This window comes from Ctenopharyngodon idella, chromosome 17 (assembly GCF_019924925.1).
Source record: "Ctenopharyngodon idella isolate HZGC_01 chromosome 17, HZGC01, whole genome shotgun sequence".
In the NCBI taxonomy this organism is placed as follows: domain Eukaryota; kingdom Metazoa; phylum Chordata; class Actinopteri; order Cypriniformes; family Xenocyprididae; genus Ctenopharyngodon; species Ctenopharyngodon idella.
This window is the reverse complement of record NC_067236.1, coordinates 33,816,879-33,829,306: the sequence shown is the minus strand read 5'-3', so window position 1 is coordinate 33,829,306 and position 12,428 is coordinate 33,816,879. Positions and strand designations below refer to the sequence as shown.

General features: G+C 38.6%; 1 protein-coding gene across 1 annotated transcript; it reads right to left on the bottom strand.

Moving 5' to 3' along the window:
- Positions 1-2,157: 2,157 nt before the first annotated feature.
- bmp4 (bone morphogenetic protein 4) lies at positions 2,158-10,799 on the bottom strand. The gene is made up of 4 exons (XM_051866933.1): positions 10,517-10,799; positions 7,498-7,620; positions 5,593-5,948; positions 2,158-3,542 (listed from the first exon to the last, which is right to left on the bottom strand). Exons 3-4 carry the CDS (start codon positions 5,939-5,941, stop codon positions 2,689-2,691), a joined length of 1,203 nt encoding a protein of 400 aa, XP_051722893.1. The 5' UTR covers positions 5,942-5,948; positions 7,498-7,620; positions 10,517-10,799; the 3' UTR covers positions 2,158-2,688.
- Between the last annotated feature and the right edge of the window lie 1,629 nt (positions 10,800-12,428).

The following is a 12,428-nucleotide window of genomic DNA, read 5'->3' as shown; positions in this document are numbered from 1 at the left end:
TCTCAGCGGTGCGCGTGCGTCACGCAGTCTAGACGCTATTATTGTGCGATCAGAGACGGGCTGGTGCTGCAGGAGTGGTGTGAAATCATGGGGTCGTGTCGTGTGCAGCTACTTCTGTTGGAATCGACTGATATTATTATTATTAGTTATGAAATCAGGTAGTCATGTTAACGGTTTCCTTTGCAGTCGCTCTCCAGCTTGTGTCATGTCTACTAACCACATTTCCCTCTGTCTAATCATATAAAGACCGCATATCCATTAAGAATAATGATAATAATAAAGATTACTTTGGTATGCACACCCTGAATCTCCACTAAAATACACTAACCCACTGTCAGTATTCATGGCTTTACTGTTTTCCAACTGAGATGTGTTGATCCACAGCTCTGACCACATGAACCCCTTCACTTCCCAGTCAACCTGCTTCTGTACAAAGTCATCCAGGTTAAATTTCACCCAAAGATAAAAGGTGTATATTTTGCGTAAAGAAAATAAAGAACTTTTTGACACTGAAGCACTATTTTCACAAGAAATTATCATTCTGATCAGTTAATCATTACTGTAATGTAGTCATTTTTATTGTATTATTGTAAAAAATAAATAAATAAATAAATAAAAGAAAATAAAATGTTTTTTTTTTTTTTTTGCATTAAAATAATGAGAAGTGTGGCATAAAATGTGCTCAGTTGTCATTAACGGGTAAAATGTGACCCGTTTGTTTCTTGATTCAAAGTAACCAACACTAATGATAATATTACTATAAGGAAACTTTATAGATATTTTTTACATATCTGGAATTTGGTCTGTAGAAGTGAATGTTTTTTCCCCACATTAGGTTATCCATAACAAAAAGCATGTTTAATATGCAATAAATGATGACTTTTTCACTGAAATCATGTGTATGTATAAATCTTTTGTGATTAAAAGCTTAATTAAACCATACAAATTATAATATTTTAAAAGTGTGCAATTTTATGACAAATATACAGTAGAGGTTTGAACTGCTAAAATGCAAGCAAAGTTGTTTCAGCATAGGCAGTTCATAACAGTTCACAAAATACACCAACCAGGCATAACATTATGAGCACTGACAGAAGTGAATAACACTGATCATCTCTTCATCACGGCACCTGTTAGTGGGTGGATATATTAGGCAGAAGTGAACATTTTGTCCTCAAAGTTGATGTGTTAGAAGCAGGAAAAATGGGCAAGCGTAAGGATTTGAGCGAGTTTGACGAGGACCAAATTGTGATGGCTAGACGACTGGGTCAGAGCATCTCCAAAACTGCAGCTCTTGTGGGGTGTTCCCGGTCTGCAGTGGTCAGAATCTATCAAAAGTGCTCCAAGGAAGGAACAGTGGTGAACCTGCGACAGGGTCATGGGCGGCCGAGGCTCATTGATGGCTGGCCCGTGTGGTCCGATCCAACAGACGAGCTACTGTAGCTCAAATTGCTCCAGAAGTTAATGCTGGTTCTGATAGAAAGGTGTCAGAATACACAGTGCATCAGTTTGTTGTGTATGGAGCTGCATAGACACAGACCAGTCAGGGTGCCCATGCTGACCCCTGTCCACCGCCGAAAGAGCCAACAGTGGACACGTGAGCATCAGAACTGGACCACGGAGCAATGGAAGAAGGTGGCCTGGTCTGATGAATCACGTTTTCTTTTACATCACGTGGATGGCCAGTTGCGTGTGCGTCTCTTACCTGGGGAACACATGGCACCAGGATGCACTATGGGAAGGCAAAAAAATGGTTCAGGAATGGTTTGAGGAGCACAACAACGAGTTTGAGGTGTTGACTTGGCCTCCAAATTCCCAGATCTCAATCCAATCGAGCATCTGTGGGATGTGCTGAACAAACAAGTCCGATCCATGGAGGCTCCACCTCACAACTTACAGGACTTAAAGGATCTGCTGCTAACATCTTGGTCCAGATACCACAGCACACCTTCAGGGGTCTAGTGGAGTCCATGCCTCGACGGGTCAGGGCTGTTTTGGCAGCAAAAGGGGGACCAACACCACATTAGGAAGGTGGGTCATAATGTTATGCCTGATCGGTGTATATATGGCTGCCTTCCAGTGTGTGTGAGAAACCAGTATCTTTTGTTTTTGAGCTTTTAATAACAGAACAGCACACTACCCTTTATTAATCTCACATTGTTGTTGGAATGTTTCACAATTTATTTAACAACAAAGTTATTTTGGGAACATGTAAATTACATGCTGATGCAAAACATTAATACACATCTGATTCCTTTTACTGATATAGTAGAAAATCAGTTTTCCTAGGATTTCACACAGTGCTCTATTTTAAGTACACAAACGATGCGTTCTGATCAAATAGGGGGTCGTTTGGCTACGCATTTCTATTTCCGTGAATGTATATTGTATTAAAGAAATAAATACTACCAGTAAAACTTTTAGTGGCTAATTCTTCTAGCTCATAGAAAAACCCTTATACAGTCTGATATACATTATGGAAAGCTGTACAGCTGCATTATAATTAAAATATGGACACTTTTAATTTTTTTTACTTATGTTGATATAAATATATATTTATATATACTTTTTTGTCAAAATATATGATCGATCAGACAAGAAATGAGACAAACACACATCTCAACACAGAAGTTATAAATAAGTGTCCACATACGGATATTTGTGTGTGAATGTGGGCCGTGTCTCTGGTCAGCGGCAGCCGCATCCCTCGACCACCATCTCCTGATAGTTTTTCAGCACCACCCTGTCCGTCTCGTCCAGATACAGCATAGAAATTGCACTGAGCTCGGTGGGAACACAGCAGGCTTTGGGAATATTGGTGTTGACCGAGTTAACCAGTGTCTGTACGATAGCGTGATTGGTGGAGTTCAGGTGATCGGCCAATGGAAACGGACACTCGCCGTGACAGTAGTACGCCTGGTATCCGGGCGGCGCCACGATCCAGTCGTTCCAACCCACGTCGCTGAAGTCGACGTAGAGCGCGTGTCGCCGACAGTTGCGGTTGCGCTTTCGGCCTCTTTGCTTGGGGCTGCGCTTCGCGCGCCGCGTCAGCGGGTGACTTTTGCCGTCGTGCCCGAACGTGACTAGCAGCGGGCGAAGCTGGTCCCAGTCTTCATCCGGAAGCGGATGCAAGGAACGGCTTACGCGTACGTGCCGGTCCTGGTGACGGCGGCTCCGGTTCAGGGGCACGACCTCCACGGCGAGGCCGTGGTTGGAGCGCTTGTCGCGGGTCCAGCGCAGCACGGCGGGACTCACGTCGAAACTCTCCCATCCGGACGTGTTGTGGCGCACCAGCCGCGTGTCCAGGAGCTGCGTGATGAGCTGCCCGGCCCGCGGGGGCTTCAGCACCTCGTATATGTTTATTCGGTGGAGACCCTCGTCTCCCATGTGTGGAGGATCTGAGATTGCATCATCTATTTGTTGCCTGTAGATACGAAGCTCTGCGGTAGAAATGAGTTCCTCCTCGGGGATGCTGCTGAGATTGAAGACGAAGCGCAGCGGAGTCTCCTGTGACCCGTCTGACTGCAACTCTTCCATGTGCTCTAGACGAGAAACATCAGAAAACAGGTCAAGATCAAATGCAAATGACCCCGTAAATCATATTAAACCCACTGCATCATATTTGAGATGAAAATTTCAAAGGCCTCTAAATGATCAAAACTTACTGAAAACCTAAGGTTTGCTTGATTATCCATACACCGTTTTTAAATGTAAGCATTTTGAGGAAGGTTTATTCTCTCAATCATCATTGTATTGCGTTGCTTTAAGACTTGGATTTTCAGATTAACAATAATATAGAAATTAATACTGTAATATTGTTGACATTTGTCTTGTTTCTAGGCCAGCATTGTAATGGATCATTCATTTTTTCTCAGCAGAAGCTTTAAGATTGTTCTCAAATAATTTAATATTCAAATATTTATTTATTTGGTATTGGTCCGTCTAATAATCGCTTCATGGTCCTAATCACCCAATCTGGATTAATTTTGTGATAATTACAAACTAACTCTTTATTATCCCATACATCAGGGGTGCCCAATCCTGTTCCTGGAGAGTTCAGTTCCAGACTTCAGTGGTTTCTGTAACCACCACAGACATTGAGGCAGACGAGTCCCCCCAATAATTAGAAATGGCCAAACTGTCCCCCCAATATTTGACATTTTTGATGCTGATCTGCTGTACTCTGTTATGCACTGCTCCGTTTGTTGATAGGATGACAAAAAGCGATTTTAAAAGTTACGCTTTTAGGCTGGTCTGCCTCAGCGGTCTAACAGCGCTCATCACTGTCAGAATGAGTGAGCTGGCCAATCAAATCAAAGAAGGCGGGGCTTACTGTTCACAGAAGATGAGTGCGAATTACAATGTGATTTCATTTTAGCAGTAAACAAAAAATATTTTAATAAAATAAAATTACAGAACACATACTGGCTATAGCTTTACTGACTGCAGAAATTATTGCAGGCTTTATTCATTTTTCTGGTGTTTTCTTTTTGTTAGTAAATAACAGAAAATAACATGCATACTTCAAAAATACATCAGACATATAAACATGAAAGTATTTCAAAGTTGTCTTGATTTACAGAAAGTAAACTAAATATTTTTATTTTTATCTTAAGTGATTAGTTTTTCATATTATAACTATTTTAGCTTTTGTTTGTGGTGAAATTAAGTTGTAAAAGGCCAAAAATATAACACTGGCCTACATTAAGTAACATTCTGGTTGGTGTCTAAAGATAATATATTGATTAACTATGATAGGTCTTTATATTTATTATTTATTTTATATTTATTATTATTACCTTGTATGAATGTTTTTGTATTTGGGAAAATAAATATCTTTGATTAATATTAAATCAAATAAATGTAAGGTTTGAACCAATCCATAAATATAATATATGAAAAAATGTAACAATTGGTCAAAAGTATCATTTTTAAGTGCAGAATACTCTTTTATTAAAACATTAAACTGGTTTTATTCAAGTCCCTGAAATCACTGAACCATACTTACATCAATTTATACCAGCAAAACTATTTTTATGGGTTAAATCAGGTAGAAATAGCATTTTAAGGTAACAATTGCAGGTTACCAGTTTTTACAGTGTAACTACGAAGGTTATAAAAAGGTTATACTGTATTTTTCAGGGAATCCTGTCTGCCTAAGAGACCACATTGTTAGCAACTGGAGTTTATTTAGAAATCTGCAGAGTAGCATTAAAAATAATTGCACGTTGAGGAAAAAGTCCCTCAACAGGATCCACATGAAAAAGCATAGACTTTTTAAAATTCTTTTTAAATATTGGGTTGAGTTTGAACTATCCCAGCTAACAAGGAATTTTCTCAGAGCTTATGAACAAACGTTCTTCCAGTAACATCAATAGAACGTTATTTGGTCTTTAGTAACATTCTCAAAATGTAGGCACAAAAACATTATTTATACATCATTCATTGAACGTCGTCTAATGTTTTTTAAATGTATCAGAATGTTCAAAAGTAACGTTCCCATAATGTTTGCAAAATGATAAAAAATGGAATGTTCATAAACATTCTTAGAACACATTTTCGTTGGCTGGGCAAGTGTCTCTGCTGTCTCACCTTCATGATGGAATCCTCTCACAGTGTTTGCTCGACTGGTGGACCTTTCGGGATAATCGAAGCTGACGTCGTGGGCTCCGGCCTCTTCCGCCTCCCCTGACTGCAGTCGATACAGGTCCAGCAGATACTGGGGCACGACAGCCGAGTAGCTGGGTCGGGGTCGCCTCTGCAGCCCAAACATGTGCAGCAGCGTGGCTTCAAAGTCCCGCAGCAGTTCATGACTCTGACCCAGGTGCTGAGCCGACACTTTCTTCTTCCCTTCCTCAGGTATTAGACTAGCATAGCTGCTCTCTCCCAGTAGGACTCGGCATAATAAAATAACCATCAGCATTCGATTACCAGGAATCATGATGTCTCTGGTGGGCAGTTGAACAAGGAAACAGAAAGCAAGACTTCAGTGACAGATGTTTGCCTCCTCATTGACACGTTCAACGATGAAACGGCATACCAAAAACACATTAAAGTCATTAAAGGCAGAGTTGTGAGTACACGGTCCCATTGAACAGGTTTAGCATGACCTCCATACTCAAGGGAGCGACAGAGTTTCCTTCAAATAACTGTGTGATTAGTCTTTATGTGTTTTTAGTAGCTTATTATGAACATTTTGACTTAATTTACAGTCACATTTGCCATTGTTCAGCAAATTTTCTAGTCATTTTAATAGGAATGAACACGGTTGTCAATTTCGCTTGAGGACAAACGATTTCCAGACACAAATTTTGCAATGGTTCATGTTGGTCACATGATTTAACGCATTGACCAATAGAAATCTGCTTGGTTGTGAAGTGACTACAACACATATCACTACAATACTGACCTTTTTTGCTTATGAAATTTCGCATCTTTCCACCAACTTAAACTAACTTACTCAGCAACATTCACTTCAAACTGTTTCTAAAACAAACATGATAGTCTCAAATGCATCTGACACGTTTCAGAACGCACAAAATTAAGCTTATAGCTACACTGAAAAACTTTAGTGTAGGAAACAATTTTCACTTAGAAATTACTAGTAAATTTTACAAAGAATTTGCAAGTAACATTGAATTAAACGTAAAATTTGGGACTAGAAAGACAGACATAGTATATTCGCAAAACTACTCCAATAAAAGTACTAAAAAGTACTCTAAAAGTACTCCAATAATCTTTGTGTTAAAGCATTTGGATTTATGTATGTTTTAGACCTTATTTATTCCAAAAAACACTATCACTTGTTTATAATTCAATAGTTAAAAAATCAGTTTACAACAACATAATGAAATGAGCTGACAAGTTTAATGGATCGCTCACCAAAATAATTAAATATAATTCTGTCGTCATTTACTCACCCTCATGTCATCCTTTTTATCAGAGAAGAAAATATATTCAAAAGGGTTCAAACAAGTTTAGACCCCATTGACTTTCAGTGTACACTTTAAAAAAAGGAGTTTTCGAAGCAATTCCCCAAAGAATCATTCTTCTTAGTTTGAAGAACATTTTAATAATCTGATGAACCTTTTTCCACCATAAAGAATATTTCGTTAGATGGATGTTACTTTGATGTTAACCATTGATGCAAATAAAGAACCTTTATTCTTAAGAGTTTGGGGACAAAAAACACTGAGATAAAACTCATACAAGTTTGAAATTACATGAGAAGGAGTAAATGATGACAGGATTTTCATTTTTGGGTGAACTATCCCTTTAAGGGTCAAACCAAACAACAGCTCGCTAATCACAACTGATGTCAAACAAAGATGGCAGCCTACAATTTTCAAGTGCTTAAACCGCAAACATAAAACAGCTGAAAGCAAAACTCCTGATTGACCACTGTTTGTTGTAAAGAACGACTAAGCCTTTTAATTTGCTCCAAATATGTAACAACCCCGTCACACAATTAAGACTGGATGGGTGGGGTCTACTTACCGACAGAAAATAAAGCATGGGAAAACAGTCCATGTTTGTTGAGAGGTGATACAGGACGAGTTCCTCAAGCCAATGTTACGTCGTCCTGCAGGGCTGTTTAAGAACTGTGGTGAGATCCTTTTCCTGAAACACAAAGGTAATACTTCATGTAATCCGATTGAAGCACACATTTCAGTATAAACATGGCATTAGTATTTTTTCACTAAGAGCAAAATGCAAGTTTAAGCCAAACACCTTAAAGCAACTAAAACGCTGCTTGTGCAACACGTTATCTTCGCTCATTTACAACAGTTCCAGGTGTGAACACCTGAAAGGATGGCAATTCCAATTTACATACAAATAGAGGTTCGTCTGTCAACAAAGGGATCTCAGAAATGCCTCTTTTATTGATGGTCTTTTTACAAATCCCTCTTAAAGAGTCTTTAAAAATCCCCCAACCCAGACTGGGCATGCAAGCGGCACCGTCCCGGTTTGTTAACCCGTAACATCCAAATACGTGCCAAAAGCAGAGTGGATTCAGTAGATATCTTCATTGCAACCGTGCGACTCCACAAATGTGATTTCCAACGAATTATTTGAGTACAGAGTAAATGCACTAATAACAATCACAAGAGCTTGGGAAAGGTCTCAGAAAGCAACATCACTGAAACCACAGCTGAACTTAATAGTTGAGCGTAGCAATGCATGTATTTTGTCATTTCTTGGACTTAGTTCTATTGGATCAAGTCCAACCATTACAGCAGGAATGATGCATTTTAACAAGAACACCGTGTGTGTGTGTGTGTGTGTGTGTGTGTGGTCACGAGTGTTATTTCCCTCTCCCTGTCTTCACAATCAAGCATACTTGTGATTCTTGAATGATATACCATTAAAACATTCATAATGTCTGCAGTTTTAACAACAATGCATCATAGTGCGGCTATTCAAACAGTTCATTATGTCGAGAGCAAACCATAAAAACGAGCGTAACTAAAAGACTTTGATCAGCCATGCCAGAAAACATGTAACAAAGCACAAACAACTGCTTTCTTCAGACCACCTACTCTTGTTTAAAAGCCTACAGATACTGCCCTAAATATTTACAGAATCCCTTTTTGATGTGTTTGAAGATGGAGAGCAATGCATGTGCTTTTGCACAGTGTGGGTTTATAGTCCTTTAATTTGGCAGAGTCATGTAAAGCTCACAGTGCTCGACTTTGCTCTACCCTAACCCTGCTTAATGAGATTAGGTTATGCACATGGTTCTTCGGATGTGTGGGACAGGGTATGGGGGAGTAAGCTACCACAGTAACAGACAATATTGAGAATTTAACCTCTGACAAGTTTTATTTAGAAATCAGGAAGAATAAGTAGCATCGGGTCCATTTGGAAAACGGGACATCTTAAATGCAGCTTATGCAAAGTAGCCTATAGTCTTCTGTGCTGTCATTAACGTTCATAGGATATGTGGGATATGGAATTTTTATGAAAACCAAAGAAAAAATGAAAATATGCATTAAAATGAATGACAACATTAAAGTTTTCTCCCATATTAAAATAAACAAAAAATTACAATGTATACATCTGTCCATCAATAATGGCTTTGCAATATAAGCAGCATCATAATAAAGTATGCAAGTACAGTATTATAGTACTATAAGCAAATTATAATATCCAAGAACAACCCCTTTCTTGGCCTGAAAACGGTTCGAGACCCTTGCTCTAGAGTCTAGACGACAACATCTGTTGATCTGTGATCATTAGTGGACTGTCTGACTCTTGCAATAGTTCACGTATTTGGTATGAAAAGATATTTAGACTATCTTATTTCTTCATTTTTTTTGCTTTCCACGTCCTTGAACTGAAGTCAAAGATCCCTGCCAAATGGCTCATGGGGTTGTGTCTCTTTATGTCATAATGTTCCTCATAAAACCTTTCAGACGTGCTCTTATGCTTGACTGAGTGCCACCACTCTTCACTACAACTCATTTAAGTCTTCAAAACATGTGTGGAGGTCAAATGTAGGAGTGCTAAAGACTGGTTTCACTTAATTTTTCAAATTAAGAATACAACTATTTTCTTTAACGCTAACTTCAGATAAAAACAACAGCATAAATGTGTTTGAATTGGATGCGAGGCCAATTTACATTCTTCACTGAAACCAGAGTCACACTGATTTGGAACATTTAGAATCTAGAATTTTGTTGTAGATTCCAAAAGTAATCTTGATATGTTGCTTTCCCAGCTAACAGGACCAGCTTTCAGAGCTTTGGCTAATGTTCTCTCAAAGTTATGAACAAACATTCTTCCAATGTTCAAAGTTATCTGGTCTTTATTAATGTCCTCAATGTTGTTCTATGCATTTTTTTTTTAAATGTTGTTTTAGAATGTTCAGAGATTTAAAAGTAACGTTCGCAAAAATTCTAAAATGGAATGTTCTCAACATTCAAGAAAAACATTTTTTATAATGGGAACATTAGCTAAACGTTCTTATAACATATTTTTGTTGGCCACTACCATCGTGGTTAGGGCCACATACATCAATTAGAACTGTACTAACATGGTATTAGCCACCACCTTAAAACATAAATTATACAAAACATCTGTTCTCTTTGAATGAAATGCCATATTTCCCGAGCAGAAGCCCTCATCCACCCGGCTGGTGTCCTGTGTGTGTGTGCGGTCAGGTGTTTGAACGCGTTGGTGGTTCTAAACTTGCAAAAAACATTTACCATAAACAACCCAGAGTGACTGAGCAACATATTGACATTTAATCCTGTGTAACATTCCCAATTCGTTCCCAACGCGACAATCCAGAACGCTCCAGTTTTCGTTGATTATAATAATTGCGACCTCTCGACGTAAACACAGGTTTGAGGATTATAATGGGAGCGTTTTAGTTAGTAGTGTCGCCTGCAAAGACAGGATTTTCTAAAAGCGTACGAACGTGTAATTGGGTCTTCTAAATAATCGCGTATACCTTAGACGAAGTCATAAATCACTTCTTATCATAATGAAAGCTGACTTCAATACGACTTACCATTGGAAGAGATGCGCACGGTATTCCTGATGAGAGTTTTCAACGGAGTTCGCCTCACATAACAAAAGTCCAACCCTGAAGGGAATGTTTAGGTCATTAGTTCCGCGTCACGTAGAAGAAACGTCCAATGCGAGCGCGGATCTCTGTAGCTCCAGGAATAGGCGAGAACGGAGAACATCACCGACTGATCCCGCATCCAGTTCTCCTGGCAGTTTTTATGTGACCGCCCTATGAAGTTCCTGTGCCTCCTCCCCTACTCTCAACCCACCGCACTTCACCCACACCTCAGATAAACCCCAGAGAACGCAAACACACTGTTTCCTTCCTTGCATGCATGCGCTGCATACTGTACTGCTGTATCTTCTGGAGTGTATAATCAGCGCGCTAGCTAGCACATGCAATCTATTAAAAGTTTTTTACTTCCTTTTTTTCTTTCTCGAGATCATCACATGGGTTCACCACACTTGCACTGAGCTTGTATATATTGCAGTGACTCCATAGAAGAACCGTTCAGTGAACAGTTCTTAAAAGAACCATTTTTTCTTAGTATGAAGAAGAACATTTAGTTGCCAACCATTTTCCACTACAAAGAATCTTTTGTGCAATGGAAAGATTCAGAGGATGGTAAAGGTTCTTGCAACCATCAATGGCAATAAAGAACCTTTAGAGTTTATTGGGAAAAATTGTTGAAAAGCTCTTTAGATCAGATTTTATTGGATGTTTTTCTAGAGAGCGAAAAATAAAAATGACAAACAGAAATTCTTTGTCTACTTACCTTACAGATAATATTGAACATTTTCAAACCTAATAGCATGTTTAGCCTACACCGTTCGGGCGATAAGCATCATTCGAAATGTTTTGTTTGCACTGTCATTTAAACTTTATTGTTGCAGTGAGATCAGTGAATGTTTCCTATTAATGTCTCCGTTTGACCTCCTGCCCCTATGATATTACAATTAACCCCCAGTGTGTGAAGAAGCACCCGCCGACACCCACATTACCATATTATTTACCTGTCTGTCTGGCTCAAGCCACCCTCCCTCAAACCCACCGTCTGGTTCTTTAGTGAAGGAAATGTCATCACATGTTTGGAGAAACATCTTTTATGGCTGTTATTCTTTGCTAATACAGTAAAATTCAAAGCTGAACCTGTTTACTTTCTTAATACACATTCCTGGCCTTATCTGTACAAGATTTATCTGTGTTTGTTTTCGTAATCTTTATTCAGAATCTCTTAAATCACTTCCATTTTCAGCAGACATCACTCAGCTCTCTCTCTCTCTCTCTTATTTTTGAATGGCTTTGTCAATTTTGTTATGGAAATTTGCACTTTTCATGACCCAATCTTGTCCCACTATTTTTATTTTTCCCTATCAAATATCTTGTTTCCCTCAGAAATTCTTCCTATTTAGACACAAAAAACATTCTGTTTCATGTGTACTTGTAGGACATTTATTGTTACACATTTCTAAATTTTGTAAATATTTCCCACTATTTCAAACACTATTTCTCTTTGTAAGCCACACTTGTGGACCCTTTGACAACATGAGTGTTTTACACCAGCTGTTGGCTTAAATGAATATTACAAGTTAAATTCAACTGACAGCACTTGTTGCATAATGTTGATTACCACAGTAATTCATTTCAACTTGTCGCTACACTCCAAGAAAAATCTGTAAAAGTACAACCCGAATTCTGGAAATGTTGGGACGTTTTTTAAATTTGAATAAAATGAAAACTAAAAGACTTTCAAAGCACACGAGCCAATATTTTATTCACAATAGAACATAAATAACATAACAAATGTTTAAACTGAGAAATTTTAAAATTTTATGCACAAAATGAGCTCATTTTAAATTTGATGCCTGCTACAGGTCTCAAATTAGTTGGGACGGGGGCATGTTTACCATGG